At 39.8% G+C, this 18,582-nt stretch overlaps 1 protein-coding gene across 4 annotated transcripts in view; it reads left to right on the top strand.

The window, feature by feature from the left end:
• Positions 1-18,582, top strand: part of CEP83 (centrosomal protein 83) — a 161,718-nt gene that overhangs the window by 66,265 nt on the left and 76,871 nt on the right. For all 4 annotated transcript variants that reach the window (XR_009494428.1, XR_009494427.1, XM_005206122.5 and 1 more), the window contains one exon: positions 144-294. Coding sequence is in view for 2 of the 4 variants with exons in the window: in XM_005206122.5 (XP_005206179.1) it covers positions 144-294 (151 nt within the window). In the remaining 2 variants the exon portion in view is untranslated. The remainder of the gene's footprint in view (positions 1-143; positions 295-18,582) is intronic.

The raw sequence follows: 18,582 nt of genomic DNA, 5'->3' as shown, positions 1-18,582 counted from the left end.
TTAAGTGACACTTGGTAAAGCAATATTTGGAAGTTTAAATAGAATATATGATGTTGATCTTGTTCCGTAGTGTTGGTTGACTTTAAGGTAATACAATTAAAAAGCAATGGATACACTTAAATTCTTCTTTTTCTAAAAATTAGGTTGCAGGATGAGTACATAAAGTCACAAAATGAACTCAAGCGCGTTTTAAATGAAAAGCAAACTCACCAGGAAAAGTTTCAGCTGCTGCTTGAAGAGGTACGAGGAGAATTAGTAGAGAAAACTAAAGACTTAGAAGAGATGAAGCTGCAGGTAAGAAAATATATTCAAATTAGTATAAATTAGTCAGATGTTTAATGGAGATACAGATGTAATTTTGGTAAATTTGGTAAGTTCTCTCTATATCCATAATGAGTATTTTGTTGTATCTCCAGTGGTATAATTTAATCTTCTTTCATATACTTTAGAATACTCTGTAGAATTCAGCCACAAAAGTTTTATGTAAATTTTAATTATATTTTCTGTTCTGATTTAAATAATATCTTACTCTTCAGAATAATTGGAGGAAAGGCCAGTCTGAATTGATAAAAATTCACAATTAAACATACTTTAAAAATAAAGATTTTCTGAATTTCTGTGGAGTTGCTCAAGTAACAGATAGTTGATACTGAAGTATTAACTACAGTTTCTTTTGACGTTTTTTTACACTATTCATTTTCTATATGCTCAAAAAGTAGAGCAAAGCTACCTGTCAGATTTTACATTAGTAGGTATTAGTTGCGATATCTTACTGTAATCGCTCAGTAGCACTAGCTGTTTATTTCTGCTTATCTCATGCTTGTTACTTAGACAAGAAAAGATGTCCATTCCATCTTAGGGGACAGGAATGCAAAAGTAGGAAGTCAAGAGATACCTGGAGTAACAGGTAAGTTTGGCCTTGGAGTACAGAATGAAGCAGGGCAAAGGCTAACAGGAGTTTTGCTAAGAGAATGCACTGGTCATAGCAAACACCCTCTTCCAATAACACAAGAGACAACTCTACACATGGACATCACCAAATGGTCAATACTGAAATCAGAGTGATTATATTCTTTGTAGCCAAAGATGGAGAAGTTCTATACAGTTAGCAAAAATAAGACCAGAAGCTGACTGTGCTCAGATCATGAACTCCTTATTGCCAAATTCAGACTTAAATTGAAGAAAGTAGGGAAAACCACTAGACTATTCAGGTATGACCTAAATCAGATCCCTTAGGATTATGCAAGTGGAAGTGACAAGCAGATTCAAGGAGTTAGATCTGATAGAGTGCCTGAAGAACTATGGACAGAGGTTTTTGACATTGTACAGCAATTGTAAAGCAAAGGAGAAAAGGAAAGATACTAATTTGAATGCAGAGTTCCAAAGAATAGCATGGAGAGATAAGAAAGCCTTCCTCAGTGATCAGTACAAAGAAATAGAGGAAAACAACAGAATGGGAAAGACTAGAGATCTCTTCAAGAAAATTAGAGATCCCAAAGGAACATTTCATGCAAAGATGGGCTCAATAAAGGACAGAAATGGTATGGACTTAACAGAAGCAGAAGATATTAAGAAGAGGTGGCAAGAATACACAGAAGAACTGTACAAAAAAGATCTTCACGACCCAGATAATCACGATAGTGTGACCACTCACCTAGAGCCAGACATTCTGGAAAGTGAAGTCAAATGGGCCTTAGGAAGCATCACTGTGAACAAAGCTAGTGGAGGTGATGGAATTCCAGTTGAGCTGTTTTAAGATGATGCTGTGAAAGTGTTGCACTCACTGTGTCAGCAGATTTGGAAAACGCAGCAGTGAGAGAAGTCTGACGCGCTAGCAAAGTAATGCTCAAAATTTTCCAAGCCAAGCTTCAGCAATACGTGAACCGTGAACTTCCAGATGTTCAAGCTGGATGTAGAAAAGGCAGAGGAACCATAGATCTAATTGCCAACATCCGCAGGATCATAGAAAAAGCAAGAGAACTCCAGAAAAACATCTATTTCTACTTTATTGGCTATGCCAAAGCCTTTGACTGTGTGGATCACAATAAACTGTGGAAAATTCTGAAAGAGATGGGAATACCAGACCTCCTGGCCTGCCTCTTGCGAAATCTGTATACAGGTCAGGAAGCAACAGTAGAACAAGACATGGAACAACAGACTGGTTCCAAATAGGACAAAGTGTACATCAAGGCTGTGTATTGTCACCCTGCTTATTTAACTTCTATGCAGAGTACATCATGAGAAACACTGGGCTGGATGAAGCACAAGCTGGAATCAGGATTGCTGGGTGAAATATCAATCACCTCAGATATGCAGATGACACCACCCTTATGGCAGAAAGTGAAGAGGAACTAAAGAGCCTCTTGATGAAAGTGAAAGAGGAGGGTGAAAAAGTTGGCTTAAAGCTCAACATTCAGAAAACAAAGGTCATGGCATCCAGTCCTGTCACTTCATGGAAAATAGATGGAGAAACAGTGGCAGACGTTGTTATTTTGGGCTCCAAAATCACTGCAGATGGTGATTGCAGCCATGAAATTGAAAGACGCTTGCTCCTTGGAAGAAAAGTTATGAGTAATATAGACAGCAAATTAAATAGCAGAGACATTACTTTGTCAACAAAGGTTCATCTAGTCAAGACTATGCTTTTTCCGGTAATCATGTATGGATGTGAGAGTTGAACCATAAAGAAATCTGAGCACTGAAGAATTGATGCTTTTGAATTGTGGTGTTGGGGAAGACTCTTGAGAGTCCCTTGGACTGCAAGAAGATCCAACCAGTTCATCCTAAAGGAGATCAGTCCTGGGTGTTCATTGGAGAGACTGATGGTGAAGCTGAAACTCCAATACTTAGGCCTCCTGATGCAAAGAACTGACTCACTGGAAAAGACCCTGATGCTGGGAAAGATTGAGTGCAGGAGAAGGGGATGACAGAGGATGAGATGGTTGGATGGCATCACCAACTCGATGGACATGAATTTGAGTAAGCTCTGGTGTAGTAAGTTGGTGTAGGACAGGAGGTTTGGCATGCTACAGTCCATGGCGTCACAAAGAGTTGGACAGAACTGAGGAACTGAACTAAAGATGGAAGGAAAATGATACTGATGGAAAAATAGGTCTCCACAAAGGAAAAAACAACACTGAAATTGGTCTCATGAGGTCTCTAACTGTGGTTAAAGACTACTTCATAAGCAACTTATTAACAAGTAGACACATTAAAAAAACAACTATCTTCCTTCCTTCTCCCTCTTTCTCAAAGCCGACATACACCAAAGACAGAATTAGAGGGTTAAACTGATGCCAAATTAGGAGGAAATTATGCTGTGTTAGATTTTTAATGGAATTACTGCTACTACTTATCTCAAAACAAACCTAAAAGAATGCTTCATCATATAACCGTCTATGTTTCATTACCTACATTAAATCTATAAAAACAAGTCTTCAGCACTCCAACATTTGTCCTATCAAATATTACAAGCTATACAGACCAGTTTTTTCAAAGAATGCTCTGATTTAATGGGGCAAATATCGCTGTACCAGAGATTCTTAAGAAATTAATGACAAACTGAGTAATAAATTTTGCTCTGAACTTCGTAGCAGCCAAATAATATGGGAAACATATGGGTTACACAGTTTGCATTACCAGGCGCAAAGAAAGCATATGTATGTTCGGTAATTATCAGAAATACATAAAATGACTCCCATTTTTTAAGAAAAGGTTTTGTTAACATGTTGCTGCTGCTGCTGCTAAGTCGCTTCAGTTGTGTCCGACTCTGTGCGACCCCATGGACGGCAGCCCACCAGGCTCCCCCGTCCCTGGGATTCTCCAGGCAAGAACACCAGAGTAGGTTGCCATTGCCTTCTCCAATGCATGAAAGTGAAAAGTGAAAGTGAAGTCATCCAGTCGTGTCCGACCCTTAGCAACCCCATGGACTGCAGCCCACCAGGCTCCTCCATCCGTGGGATTTTCCAGGCAAGAGTACTGGAGTGGGGTGCCATTGCCTTCTCCATGTTAATATGTTATATAATAACAATGTAATAGCTAACTTCCTCTAACCACTCATGACATCAAAGCACTGTATGAACAATTTCTATGCATTGACTCACTGTACCTTTAAAATTATCCTATGAACTAGGTACTATTTTCATCCCCAATGACTACCACTACACAAGTGATCCAGAATATTCTTTAAATGAATGTCTTTTATATTGTTTTTCTATGAAAGCCAAAGAGATAATAAATCTTAAATCAGAAAAGGCATTTTGCAAGTAGACAATATAATACTTGTGTATTTTTAAAATAATCATCTTTCATAAAACCTTCACTGAAGTATTTCTTGGTGATTTTACTTTGTTGAATTTACTTACCTTTACTCAACTCACAATTTGTACAGATTGCAAATACCCATTAAGCAAATAGCTAAATTGCTTCAATATTGTATTTATGTATAGATGTTTCTTTCAGTTATTTTTGCCAGGTAAATATCACACAAAAACCAGATATGTTTATCTTGAAAAACAGAAACTTTACCAGACAAATTTTATCAGCAAACATTTGGGAAGTTATCATGTGGAGAAATACGTAGAGTTTTTTTGTGTAAATGGCAACCCACTCCGGTACTCTTGCCTAGAAAATTCTATGGATGGAGGAGCCTGGTGGGCTACAGTCCATGGGGTCACAAAGAGTCAGACACAACTGAGCAACTTCACTTCACTTCAAGGAACATAGGTGGCGCTAGTGGTAAAGAACCTGCCTGCCAATGCAGGAGACATAAGAGATGCATGTTCAGTCCTTGGTTTGGGAAGATCCAGTGGAGGAGGGCATGGCAGCCAACTCCAGTATTCGTGCCAGGAGAATCCACTGGTCAGGGGGGCCTTGTGGGTTACAGTTCATAGAGTTGCAAAGAGTTGGACACGAAGGAAGCGACTTATCACACACACATAGGCAAGGAACACTGCAAGAAACAACAGAAGGCTATAGGGAGGATGATTTCATTTCAATATGAAAGAAAATGCTTAACATACTCCAATCCATAAATGGAAGTGGGTCACTTTACAAGTTCACTAGGTTCTCTAACACTGAGAGCAGTGAAGCACAGAATGAAGAGCCCTGTGTCATAGACGTTTGAAATAGGAATTCTGCTTTGAAATTTACTGCCTCACAGTTCTGGAGGCCAGAAGTCCAAAATCAAGTTGTCAGCTAGGCCATGTTTCCTCTGGAAACTGTAGGAAGAATACTATCCTAGCTTCTGTTGATGTGCTGACAATTCTTGGCATTGCCTGGCAGCTTGCAGGACTTCAACCACTACTTCTGTCATCATGGGACATTCTCTCTGCCCCACCCCACTCCCCACCCACGTGTTTCTGTCTACCCTCGTCTTATAAGGACATCAGTCATATTTGATTAATGGGCCATCATACTTCAGTATTACCTTTTCATCTGCAAAACTCCTTATTTCCAAATAAGGTCACATTCTGAGGTACTGGGAATTACAACTTATCTTTTGAGAGGACACAACTCAGCAGATATGAAAGAGAACTAGACTATCAACTCTAAGATACTAAGACTCTGTCTCTCTCAGTACCTATGAAACAACAAGTGCAACATACATGAATAGAACAATTCTGACTCGCTCATTTATTTATTCATGTCATTCATATAAAAAATGCGTGGTAGGCACCATCTTAAGCACTACAGAAACACTAAAAACAATTCCTGCCCTCATGGACTCTGTTTTCAAACAGAATAAAAATTGCCATCGTTTATGAGTATCTACTATGTGCCAGACACTATACTAAAAATATACAGGTTATTTTTATCTCATCAGTCCTCAGAACAATCCCTGTTAGAAAACAATGTTTATGCCCTTTGAGTTCAGTTCAGTCACTCAATCCTGTCTGACTCGTTGTGACCCCATGAATCGCAGCACGCCAGGCCTCCCTGTCCATCACCAACACCCAGAGTTCAGTCATACGTCCATCGAGTCGGTGATGCCATCCAGCCATCTCATCCTCTGTCGTCCCCTTCTCCTCCTGCCTCCAATCCCTCCCAGCATCAGGGTCTTTTCCAATGAGTCAGCTCTTCACATGAGGTGGCCAAAGTACTGGAGTTTCAGCTTTAGCATCATTCCTTCCAAAGAATACCCAGGACCGATCTCCTTTAGAATGGACTGGTTGGATCTCCTTGCAGTCCAAGGGACTCTCAAGAGTCTTCTCCAACACCACAGTTCAAAAGCATCAGTTCTTCGGCGCTCAGCTTTCTTCACAGTCCAACTCTCACATCCATACATGACCACTGGAAAAACCATAGCCTTGACTAGGTGGACCTTTGTTGGCGAAGTAACGTCTTTGCTTTTGAATATGCTATCTAGGTTGATCATAACTTTACTTCCAGGGAGTAAGCGTCTTTTAATTTCATGGCTGCAGTCACCATCTGCAGTGATTTTGGAGCCCAAAAAAATAAAGTCTGACACTTTTTCCACTGTTTCCCCATCTATTTCCCGTGAAATGATGGGACCAGATGCCATGATCTTGTTTTCTGAATGTCGAGCTTTAAGCCAACTTTTTATTCTCCACTTTCACTTTCATCAAGAGGCTTTTGAGTTCCTCTTCACTTTCTGCCATAAGGGTGGTGTCATCTGCATATCTGAGGTTATTGATATTTCTCCCGGCAATCTTGATTCCAGCTTGTGCTTCCTCCAGCCCAGCGTTTCTCATGATGTACTCTGCATAGAAGTTAAATAAGCAGGGTGACAACATACAGCCTTGACGTACTCCTTTTCTTATTTGGAACCCATCTGTTGTTCCATGTCCAGTTCTAACTGTTGCTTCCTGACCTGCATATAGGTTTCTCAAGAGGCAGGTCAGGTGGTCTGGTATTCCCATCTCTTTCAGAATTTTCCACAGTTTATTGTGATCCACACAGTCAGAGGCTTTGGCATAGTCAATAAAGCAGAAATAGATATTTTTCTGGAACTCTCTTGCTTTTTCCATGATCCAGCGGATATTGGCAATTTGATCTTTGGTTCCTCTGCCTTTTCTAAAATCTTTATCACATGAAAATGAAGGCATAAAAATCTAACTATTTGCTGAAGGTCATCACCTTCCTGATGAAATGACCCTTTGGGGGTTATAAAAATATTCTTTTTGTCTTTAGTAATAATCTTTGTCTTGAAGTCTATTCTATCTGATAGTAATATAGCTAATCCAGTCGTTTTAGGGTATTTTGTATGTGCTTGTTACAAATAAGCATGTCTATATGTTACTTTCAAGAAACAGAATAATTACATTTTCAATGTCTGAAAACAGTAATTTGAATACCTTTGGTTTAGTGCCCACAGATTGCATTCATGTAGCACTCAATCTTTGCAAAACAAATTAATCTAACAATTGTAAAGGTTCAAGTTTTATTTCCCTCTTCAACTCATGTTTCTGAGGTTTTTAAATCTAAATACTACACCAAGGAATGAAACAGTAAGCATTGTGGAGGCTAAAGTGGTGGTTTTCCCGACAGTGGAAGATTTCAAGAAAAGACTGAACAACAAACACTGCTGTCAAAGGAACCCATGAATTTGATGACACTGGCATCAAATGATGGCTTTTGACTCTCTCAACCCATGCCTCGAGTATTAATAAAACCTTACTATAACAAGCACTAGATAAACAGAAATAAACAGTTGGTGCTATTGAGTGATTGCAGGAAAATATCACAACTAATACCTACTAATTTGAAATCTGATGGGCATTGTTATTGTGTAGCTGCTCAGGACTCTGCTGTGCCATGGACTGCGGCAACTCCAGGCTTCCTTGTCATTCACCATCTGCTGGAGCTTGTTCAAACTCAAGTCCCTTGAGTCAGTGATGCCAACCAACCATCTCATCCTCTGTCATCCCTTTCTCCTCACAAACTTCAATCTTTCCCAGCATCAGGGTCTTTTCCAGTGAGTTTGCTCTTTGCATCAGGTGGTCAAAGTATTGGAGCTTCAGCTTTAGCATCAGTCCCTCCAATGAATATTCAGGTTGATTTCTTTTAATATTGACTGGTTTGATCTCCTAGCAGTCCAAGGGACTCTCAAGACTCTTCTCCAACACCACAGTTCAAAAGCATCAAGTCTTCGGTGCTCAGCCTTCTTTATGGTCCAACTCTCACATCTGTACATGACTATTGGAAAAACCATAGCTTTGACAAGATGGGCCTTTGTCAGCAAAGTAATGTCTCTGCTTTTTAATACGCTGTCTAGGTTACTCATAACTTTTCTTCCAAGAAGCAAGCGTCTTCTAATTTCATGGCTGCAGTGACCATCTGCAGTGATTGTGGAGCCCAGGAAAATAAAGTCTCTCTCAAGGTTTCCATTTTCCCCCCATCTTTTCACCATGAAGTGATAGGACCAGATGCCATGATCTTAGTTTGTTGAACATTGAGTTATAAGCCAGCTTTTTCACTCTCCTCTGACTTTTATCAAGAGGATCTTTAGTTCCACTTCGCTTTCTGCTGTAAGGGTGGTGTCATCTACATATCTGAGCTAATTGATATTTTTCCCAGCAATCTTGATTCCAGTTTGTGCTTCATCCAGCCCAGCATTTTGTAAGATGTACTCCGCATATAAGTTAAATAAGGGCAACAATACACAGTCTTGACGTAATCCTTTCCCTATTTGGAAACAGTCTGTTGTTCCGTGTCTTGTTTTAACTGTTGCTTCTTGCACTACATACAGGTTTCTCAGGAGACAGATCAGGTGGTCTGGTATTCCCATCTCTTGAAGAATTTTTCAGTTTGTCGTGATCCACACAGTCAAAGGCTTTGGCATAAAAGCAGAAGTATGTGCTTTTCTGGAACTCTCCTGCTTTTTTGATGATCCAGCAGATGCTGGCAATTTGATCTCTGGTTCCTCTGCCTTTTCTAAATGCAGCTTGAACATCTGAAAGTTCACGGTTCACGTACTGTTGAAGCCTGGCTTGGAGAATTTTGAGCATTACTTAACTAGTGTGTGAGATGAGTGCAGCTGTGCAGTAGTTCGAGCATTCTTTGGCATTGCCTTTCTTTGGGATTGGAATGAAAACTGATCTTTTCCAGTCCTGTGGCCACTCCTGAGTTTTCCAAATTTGCTGCCATATTGAGTGCAGCACTTTCACAGCATCATCTTTTAGCATTTCAAATAGCTCAACTGAAATTCCATCACCTCCACTAGCTTTGTTCACAGTGATGCTTCCTAAGGTCCGCTTCACTTCACATTCCAGGATGTCTGGCTCTAAGTGAGTGATCACACCATCGTGGTGATCTGGCTCATGAAGGTCTTTTTTGTACGGTTCTTCCGTGTATTCTTGCCACTTTTTCTTAATACCTTTTGCTTCTGTTAGGTCCATACCATTACTGTCCTTTATTGAGCCCATCTTTGCATGAAATGTTCCCTTGGTATCTCTAATTGTCTTGAAGAGATGTCTAGTCTTCCCATTCTATTGTTTTTCTCTATTTCTTTGCATTGAGCACTGAGGAAGGCTTTCTTCTCTCTCCTTGCTATTCCTTGGAACTCTGCATTCAAATGGGTATATCTTTCCTTTTCTCCTTTGCCTTTCGCTTCTTTTCTTTTCACAGCTATTTGTAAGGCCTCCTCAGACAACCATTTTGCCTTTTTGCATTTCTTTTTTCTTGGGAATGGTATTGATCCCTGTCTCCTGTACAGTGTCACGAACCTCCGTCCATAGTTCTCAGGCCCTCTGTCTATCGGATCTAATCCTTTGAATCTATTTGTCACTTCCACTGTATAATCGTAAGGGATTTGATTTAGGTCATACCCGAATGGTCTAGTGGTTTTCCCTATGTTCTTCAATTTAAGTCTGAATTTGGCAATAGGGAGTTCATGATCTGAGCCACAGTCAGCTCCTCATCTTGTTTTTGCTGACTGAATAGAGCTTCTTCACTTCGGCTATGAAGAATATAATCAATCTGATTTCAGTACTGACCATCTGGTGATGTCCATGTGTCGAGTCTTCTCTTGTGTTGTTAGAAAAAGGTGTTTGCTATGACCAGTGTATTCTCTTGGCAAAACCCTATTAGCCTTTGCCCTGCTTCATTCTGTACCCCAAGCCAAATTTGCCTGTTTCTCCAGGTATCTCCTGACTTCCTACTTTTGCATTCTAGTCCCCTATAGTGAAAAGGATATCTTCTTTTGGGTATTAGTTGTAGAATGTCTGGAATGTCTTCATAGAATGGTTTAACTTCAGCTTCTTCAGCATTACTGGTCGGGGCATAAACCTGGATTACTGTGATATTGAATGGTTTGCCTTGGAAATGAACAGAGATCATTCTGTCGTTTTTGAGATTGCATCCAAGAACTGCATTTTGGACTCTTTTGTTGACTATGATGACTACTCCATTTAAATCGTCTAAGGGATTCTTGCCCACAGTAGTAGATACAACGGTCATCTGAGTTAAATTCACCCATTCCAGTCCATCTTAGTTCACTGAGTCCTAAAATGTCGATGTTCACTCTTGCCATCTCCTGTTTGACCACTTCCAATTTGTCTTGATTCATGGACCTAACATTCCAGGTTCCTATGCAGTATTGCCCTTTACAGCATTGGACTTTATTTCCATCACCAGTCACATGCACAACTGGGTGTTGTTTTTGACATCTTAAGGACTTAAAAATTTTATATAATGCAGAAATACTGGTGAGAATTTTTTCAGGTTTTATTATTTATTTATTTGACTGCAGTGACTTTTCATTGCTTGGTGCAGGCTTTGTCTGTTTGCAGAGAGCAGGGCTGACTTTTGGTCGCAGTGCTTGGACTTCTCATTGTGGTGGCTTCTCATTTTTGTGGCTTCTCTTGTTGTGGAGCACAGGCTCCGGGCACGTAGGGCTCCGTAGTTGTGGCCTGTGGGCTCTAGACCTCAGGCTCAGTATTTGTAATGCATGGGCTTAGTTGCTTCAAGGCATGTGGAATCTTCCTGGAATAGGACTTGAACCCGTGTCCCTTGCCTTGGCAAGCAGATTCGTACACATTGCACTACCAGGGAAGTCCTCAACTTTTATATATATAAAAGAAATGATGTTTAAAGATACTTCTGTTGAGTTTTGAATTCTGGGTTGACAGTTTTTTCCCTTAATACTTTAACATGTTGCTCTTCTGTCTTTTCACTTAAGTGTCACCTAAGACATTTGTTGTCATTTTTATCTTTGTTCTGTTTATCTAATATATCTTTTTTTCTTGTCAGCTCTTAAAACGTTTTTCTTTTTTGCTGCTTTTCAGTAATTTGGTTGACTTCCCATTGGACATTTCTTCATGTTTCTGGTACCGAGGTTTATTGAGCTTCTTGGGTCTGTGAGTTTATAGTTTTCATCAAATTTAGAAAAATTTTGGATACTGCTTTTTGAAATATTTTTTTCTGCCTCGTATTTGATTTCCTTTGTGAACTGCTTTTAGGCCTCTTAAAGTTCTCCCATAATTACTGATGTCTTTATCTTTCATCTTTCTTGTCTCTCTGTTTCATTTTGGATAGTTTCTGTTTTCATGTCTTTCAAGTTCTCTGATCTTTTTTCCTGCAGTGTCTAATCTGCTAGTAATTTCATAGTGCATTTTGCATCCCAGAAATTGTAGTTTTTATCCTGAAGTCCAATTTTCATCTTTTTCATGTTTTCCTTGACATGTTTATTCTTTATTGTAACTTTATGTGGAATTCACTTATAATAACTATTTTAATGTCTTTGCTAATGTTAAGATCTCTATCACTCTGGGTTGTTTTTGATTGGCTTTCTTTTCCTATTGTAGGTATTATTAGATTGGTGCAAAAGTAATCGTGGTTTTGCATTGTTGCATTTGCTGTTTGATATTGGAGTACATTCTTAAATGTGGTTATGTTATACATTATTGTGCATTTCTTGCTTAATGTTTATTTTAATGAATTATTGCTTGCTGTTTATATGTATTTTAGACTATGGAAATAATGTTAGACAAAAACAAATTCCAGTCATTTTCTTATTCAAGTTCAAAATGGGTCATAAGCAGCAGAGACAGCTCACAACATCAACAACACATTTGGCCCAGGAACTGCTAATGGACTTGCAGTGAAGCAGTGATTCAAGAAGTTTTGCAAAGATAATTAGCCTCTTGTAAATAAGGAGAGTAGTGGTTGGCCATTGGAAGTTGACCAACAGCCAGATGAGAGAATCATCCAAGCTGATCCTCTTACAACTACATGAGAAGTTGCCCGAGAACTTAGCGTCGACCATTCTTTGGTCGTTTGGCATTTGAAGCAGATTGGAAAGGTGAAAAAGCTTGGTAAGTGGATGCCTCATGAGCTGACCGCAAATCAAAAAAATTGTCTTGAAGTGTCATCTTCTCTTGTTCTACACAGCAGTGAACTATTTCTTGATCAGATTGTGACGTGCAATGAAAACTGGATTGTATACAACAGTTGGTGACAACCAGCTCAGCAGTTGGACTGAGAAGAAGCTCTAAAGTCCTTTCCAAAGCCAAACTTGCACCAATAAAAGGGTCATGGTCACTATTTAGTGGTCTGCTGCTGGTCTGATTCACTACAGCAAAACCATTACATCTGAGAAGTATGCTGAGCAAGTTGTTGAGATGCACCAAAAACTGCGGTGCCTGCAGCCAGCATTGGTCAACAGAAAGGGCCCAGCTCTTCTCTGTGACAGTGCCCAATCACATGTTGTACAACCAGTACTTTAAAAGTTGAACAACCTGGGCTACTAAATCTTGCCTCATCTATACTACATTCACCTGACCTCTTGCCAACTGACTACCACTTCTTTGAGCATCTTGACAAATTTTTGCAGGGAAAATGCTTCCACAACCAGCAGGACACAGAAAATGCTTTCCAAAAGTTCATCGAATCCTGAAGCACTGATTTTTTTTTTTTTGCTGCAGGAATAAATGTATTTCTTGTTGGCAAAAGTATGTTGATTGTAATGGTTCCTATTTTGATTAATAAAGATGTGTTTGTGCCTTGTTATACTGATTTAAAATTTGGGGTCCAAACCACAATTACTATTGCACCAACCTAGTATTTTTTTCAGGCTTCTTTACATGTCTGATAAATTTAAAAATATTTTTTATTTGTATTTAAGTTCCACATATACAGCATTATGGTTCAACATCTGTTTGTACTACAAAGTTATTACCCCCCCACAAGTCTAGTTACCATTCATCACCATACAGTTGATGCCCTTCATCCAAGTCACCCATCTCCCAACACCCTTCTTTTCTGGTAACTAGTAATCTGTTCTTTGACTCTGTTAGTTTTTTGTTTTGTTTATCCATTGGTATGTGCATGTGTTTGTGTTTCAATTCCACATATGAATCAAATCATATGGTGTTTGTCTCACTTTGTCTAACTTACTTCACTTAGCATCATACCCTCAAGGTCCAACCATGTTATAAATGGCAGGATTTCATTCTTTATGGCTGAGAAGTATTCTGTGTGTGTGTGTGTGTGTGTGTGTGTGTGTGTGTGTATGTGTATCTCATGTTCTTTTTATCCTTATATCCATCAGTAGACACTTAGGTTGTTTGCATATTTTGGCTATTGTAAATAATGTTGCAATGAACATAAAAGTTCATATGCCTTTTTGAATTAGTGCTTTTTCTTTAAATACCCAGAAGTGGAATTGTTTTTAATTTTTTAAAGAAACCTCTCTGCTGTTTTCCATAATTGCTGCACGAGTTTACATTCTCACTAATAGTTTAACAGAGTCTCTGCTCCACATACTCACCGACACTCATTATTTGTTGTTCTTTTGATAATCACCATTACTTACAGGTACGAGATGATATCTCATTGTGGTTTTTGCTTGCATTTTCCTGATAATTAGTGATGTTAAGTATCTTATATGTACCTGTTGGCCACTTGTATGTTGTTTCCAGTCTTGAATTCACATCTTTAAACTATTTTGAGTTAATTTGTGTATGGTATAAGATAGTGGTCTGGTTTTATTCTGTTGCATGTGGCAGTCTAGTTTTCCCAGTATGGTTTATTAAAGAGACTATCTTTTCTCCACTGTGTTTCTTTCTTCCTTTGTTATAAGTTAATTATCCATATATACATGAGTTTATTTCTGAGCTCTCTATGTTCTGTTCCGTTGACTCACATATCTGTTTTTGTGCAAGTACCATACTGTTTTAATTACTGTAGCTTTGTAGTATAGTTTGAAACCAGAGAATATGATACCTGTGGCTTTGTTCTTATTTCTCAAGGTTGTTTTGGCTATTTAGAGTCTTTCATGGTTCCATACAAACTTAACAATTAATGTAGTTCTGTGAAATCTGCCATTAGAATTTTGTAAGGGTTGCACTGAATCTGTAGATTGGGTAATCACTGAATCTGTAGATTGGGTAGTATGCGTATTTTAACTATTATTTCAATCCATGAGCATGAAATATCTTTCCGTTTTTTAGTATCTTCAGTTTTTCTCATCCGTGCCTTACGGTTTTCAGTGTACAGGTTTTTCACCTCCTTGGTAAAATTTATTCTTAGGTCTTTTTGCCTGGTAAATATTTATTGGTTGCTAGACATTATGAATTTTATTTTGTTGAATGCTGGATATTTTTGTATTCTGGTAAATATTCTTGATCTTTGTTTTGGGACACAGTTCTTTGGAAACAGTTTTGTCATTCTGGGTCTTGCCCTTAAGATTTGTTAGGTGAGAGAAGTTTAGTGTTTAGTGCTAATTACTTCTCACTGCTGAGACTCTTCTGAGTACTGTACTCATATTTCTGTGAAATGAAGTTTTAAGTGTGGCTTCTGGGAAAGGGAACTCTACATGAGCTCATTCTTCTAATCCTTTCAGGTGGATTTCTTCCTGACCTTAGGTATTTTCCTTACGTGCATGTCCTGATCAATACTGAATGAGTCGAGAGGGTCATTTTGCAGAGCTCCATCATTTTCTTTCCCTGTTACCCTCTTCTCTGTTACTCAGTCTTTGACTCTAGCTACACTAGTCTGCCTGGAGTCTTGGTTCTGTCTCCTTAAGTTGGGGTCCCTCAGACCTTCCTTTGTCACAGCCTGGAAGCTTTTAGCAAAGCTCAGCTTCTGTGTTTTCTCTCTTAGGGATATTTGTTGCTTCGTCATGTCCAGCATCTTGAAAACCATTGTTTGATTTTTGTTCAGTCTTTTATTTGTTTCAGACAAGGGAGTAAAGTTGGTCTCTGCTGGAAGTGAAAGGACTTTCGTTTTAATTAACTTTTAATTATAGAAATCTGAAGCAACTACAAAAATATAGAGAGTGGGATGATGCATCCCCATGTACCCATCACCAATAACAGATGTAAGCATCTGTAATTACCCTCTCGGAGCCAGTGTTGTCTTATCTTCTAACATTTTTCCTCTCTCTCTCAAACCCCCTGAATTATTTTGAACCTAATCATATCATCTCAACCCTAGATATGTTAGTACATTATCTCTATTATATACCTGAGCAGTTCCTCAGAGGAGTAGCCACAATACTGTTTCCATACCTAAAAGTACTTATTTCTTAGAACCTTTTAATGTTATGTTTTCTTTAAGATATTCCTAATATTCTCACAGTTTTGCTTTCTTGTTGTTTTTAACGTTGGTTTGTTTGAAAAAGGATCCAAATAAAATTTACATATTCTTTTTAAATTATGGGGCTGGCCAAAAAGTTCATTTGAGTTTTTCTGTTACAGCTTACAGAAAAACCTGAATGACCTTTTTGCCCAGCCGTACAGCAAGATGTTGCTGCTGCTTCTGCTGCTAAGTCGCTTCAGTTGTGTCCAACTCTGTGCAACCCTATAGACGGCAGCCCACTAGGCTCCTCTGTCCCTGGGATTCTCCAGGCAAGAATACTGGAGTGGGTTGCCATCTCCTTCTCCAGTGCATGAAAGTGTAAAGTGAAAGTGAAGTCCCTCAGTCGTGCCCAACTCTTCGCGACCCCATGAACTGCAGCCTATCAGACTTCTCCGTCCATGGGATTTTCCAGGCAAGAGTACTGGAGTGGATTGCCGTTGCCTTCTCCGACAGCAAGATGTTAGGAGGGGCGAAATTGCATATAGAAACAAACCTCATACCTGCCAGAGATGTTCAGAGGGCTCAAACAGACCCCAGGACCCAGAGACTCCACAGAGACTGAGACAGAACTGTGTTTGAGTGTCTCCTGCAGAGGTCCAGGTCAGCAGTGGACTGCTGCAGGGGCAGGGTCTCTGGGTGCAGCAGACCTTGGTATGGCGTAAGCCCCCTTGAAGGAGGTCGCCATTAACCCCACCATAGAGCCTCCAGAACTTACACAGGATTGCGAAAACAGACTCTTGGAGGGCACAAACAGAACCTTGTGTGCACCAGGACCCAGGAGAAAGGAGCAGTGACCCCACAAGAGACTGACCCAGACTTACCTGTGAGTGTCCAGGAGTCTCTGGCAGAGGCGTGGGTTGGCAGCAGCCTGCTACAGGGTTGGGGGCACTGAGTGTAGCAGTGCATGCATGGGACCTTTTGAAGGAGGTCGCCATTATCTTCATTACCTCCACCATAGTTTGGCCCCAGATAAATAACAGGGAGAGAACACAGTTCCACCCATCAATAGAAAATTGGATTAAAGATATACTGAGCATGGCCCCGCCTATCAGAATAAGACCCAGTTTCCCCCTCAGTCAGTCTCTCCCATCAGGAAGCTTCCATAAGCCTCTTATCCTTCTCCATCAGAGGGCAGACAGACTGAAAACCACAACCACAGAAAACTAACCAATCTGATCACATGGACCACAGCCTTGTCTAACTCAATGAAACTATGAGCCATGCTGTTTAGGGCCTCCCATCCAAGACGGACAGGACATGGTGGGGAGTTCTGACAAAATGTGGTCCACTGAAGAAGGGAATGGCAAACCACTTCAGTATTCTTGCCTTAAGAACCCCATGAACAGTTTGAAAAGGCAAGAAGATAGGACACTGAAAGATGAATTCCCCAGGTCAATAGGTGTCCAATATGCTACTGGAGATCAGTGGAGAAATAACTCCAGAAAGAATGAAGAGATAGAGTCAAGGCAAAAACAACACCCAGTTGTGGATGTGATTGGTGATGGAAGCAAGCTCCACTCCTGTAAAGGGCAATACTGCATAGGAACCTGGAATGTTAGGTCCATGAATCAAGGCAAATTGGAAGTGGTCAAACAGGAGATGGCAAGAGTGAACATCGACATTTTAGGACTCAGTGAACTAAAATGGACTGGAATGGGTGGATTTAACTCAGATGACCATTATATCTATGACTGTGGGCAAGAATCCCTTAGAAGAAATGGAGTAGTCATCATAGTCAACAAAAGAGTCCAAAATGCAGTACTTGGATGCAGCCTCAAAAACGACAGAATGATCTCTGTTCGTTTCCAAGGCAAACCATTCAGTATCACAGTAATCCAAATCTGTGCCCCAGATCAGTAATGCTGAAGAAGCTGAAGTTGAATGGTTCTGTGAAGACCTACAAGACATTCTACAACTAATACCCCAAAAAAGATGTCCTTTTCATTATAGGGGACTGGAATGTAAAAGTAGGAAGTCAAGAGATACCTGGAGTAACAGGCAAATTTGGCCTTGCGGTACAGAATGAAGCAGGGCAAAGGCTAATTTCCAGCAACACAAGAGAAGACTCTACACATGGACGTCACCAGATGGTCAATACCGAAATCAGATTGATTATATTCTTCGCAGCCAAAGTGGAGAAGCTCTATACAGTCAGCAAAAACAAGACCGGGAGCTGACTGTGGCTCAGATCAGGAAATCCCTATTGCTAAATTCAGACTTAAATTGAAGAACATAGGGAAAGACCATTTGGGTATGACCTAAATCAGATCCCTTACTATTATACAGTGGAAGTGACAAATAGATTCAAGGCATTAGATCTGATAGACAGAGGGCCTGAGAACTATGGACGGAGGTTCATGACACTGTACAGGAGACAGGGATCAAGACCATTCCCAAGAAAAAGAAATGCAAAAAGACAAAATGGTTGTCTGAGGAGGCCTTACAAATAGCTGTGAAAAGAAAAGAAGCGAAAGGCAAAGGAGAAAAGGAAAGATATATCCATTTGAATGCAGAGTCCCAAGGAATAGCAAGGAGAGAGAAGAAAGCCTTCCTCAGTGACCAATGCAAAGAAATAGAAGAAAACAAAAGAATGGGAAAGATTAGAGATCTCTCAAGACAATTAGAGATACCAAGGGAACATTTTAGGCAAAGATGGCCACAATAAAGGACAGAAGTGCTATGGATCTAACAGAAGCAAAAGATATTAAGAAGAGGTGGCAAGAATACACAGAAGAACTGTACAAAAAAGACCTTCATGAGCCAGATCACCACGATGGTGTGATCACTCACTTAGAGCCAGACATCCTGGAATGTGAAGTGAAGCGGACCTTAGGAAGCATCACTGTGAACAAAGCTAGTGGAGGTGATGGAATTTCAGTTGAGCTATTTGAAATGCTAAAAGATGATGCTGTGAAAGTGCTGCACTCAGTATGGCAGCAAATTTGGAAAACTCAGGAGTGGCCACAGGACTGGAAAAGATCAGTTTTCATTCCAATCCCAAAGAAAGGCAATGCCAAAGAATGCTCGAACTACTGCACAGCT

Source organism: Bos taurus, chromosome 5 (genome assembly GCF_002263795.3).
Source record: "Bos taurus isolate L1 Dominette 01449 registration number 42190680 breed Hereford chromosome 5, ARS-UCD2.0, whole genome shotgun sequence".
In the NCBI taxonomy this organism is placed as follows: Eukaryota; Metazoa; Chordata; class Mammalia; order Artiodactyla; family Bovidae; genus Bos; species Bos taurus.
This window is presented reverse-complemented; position numbering and strand designations above follow the sequence as displayed.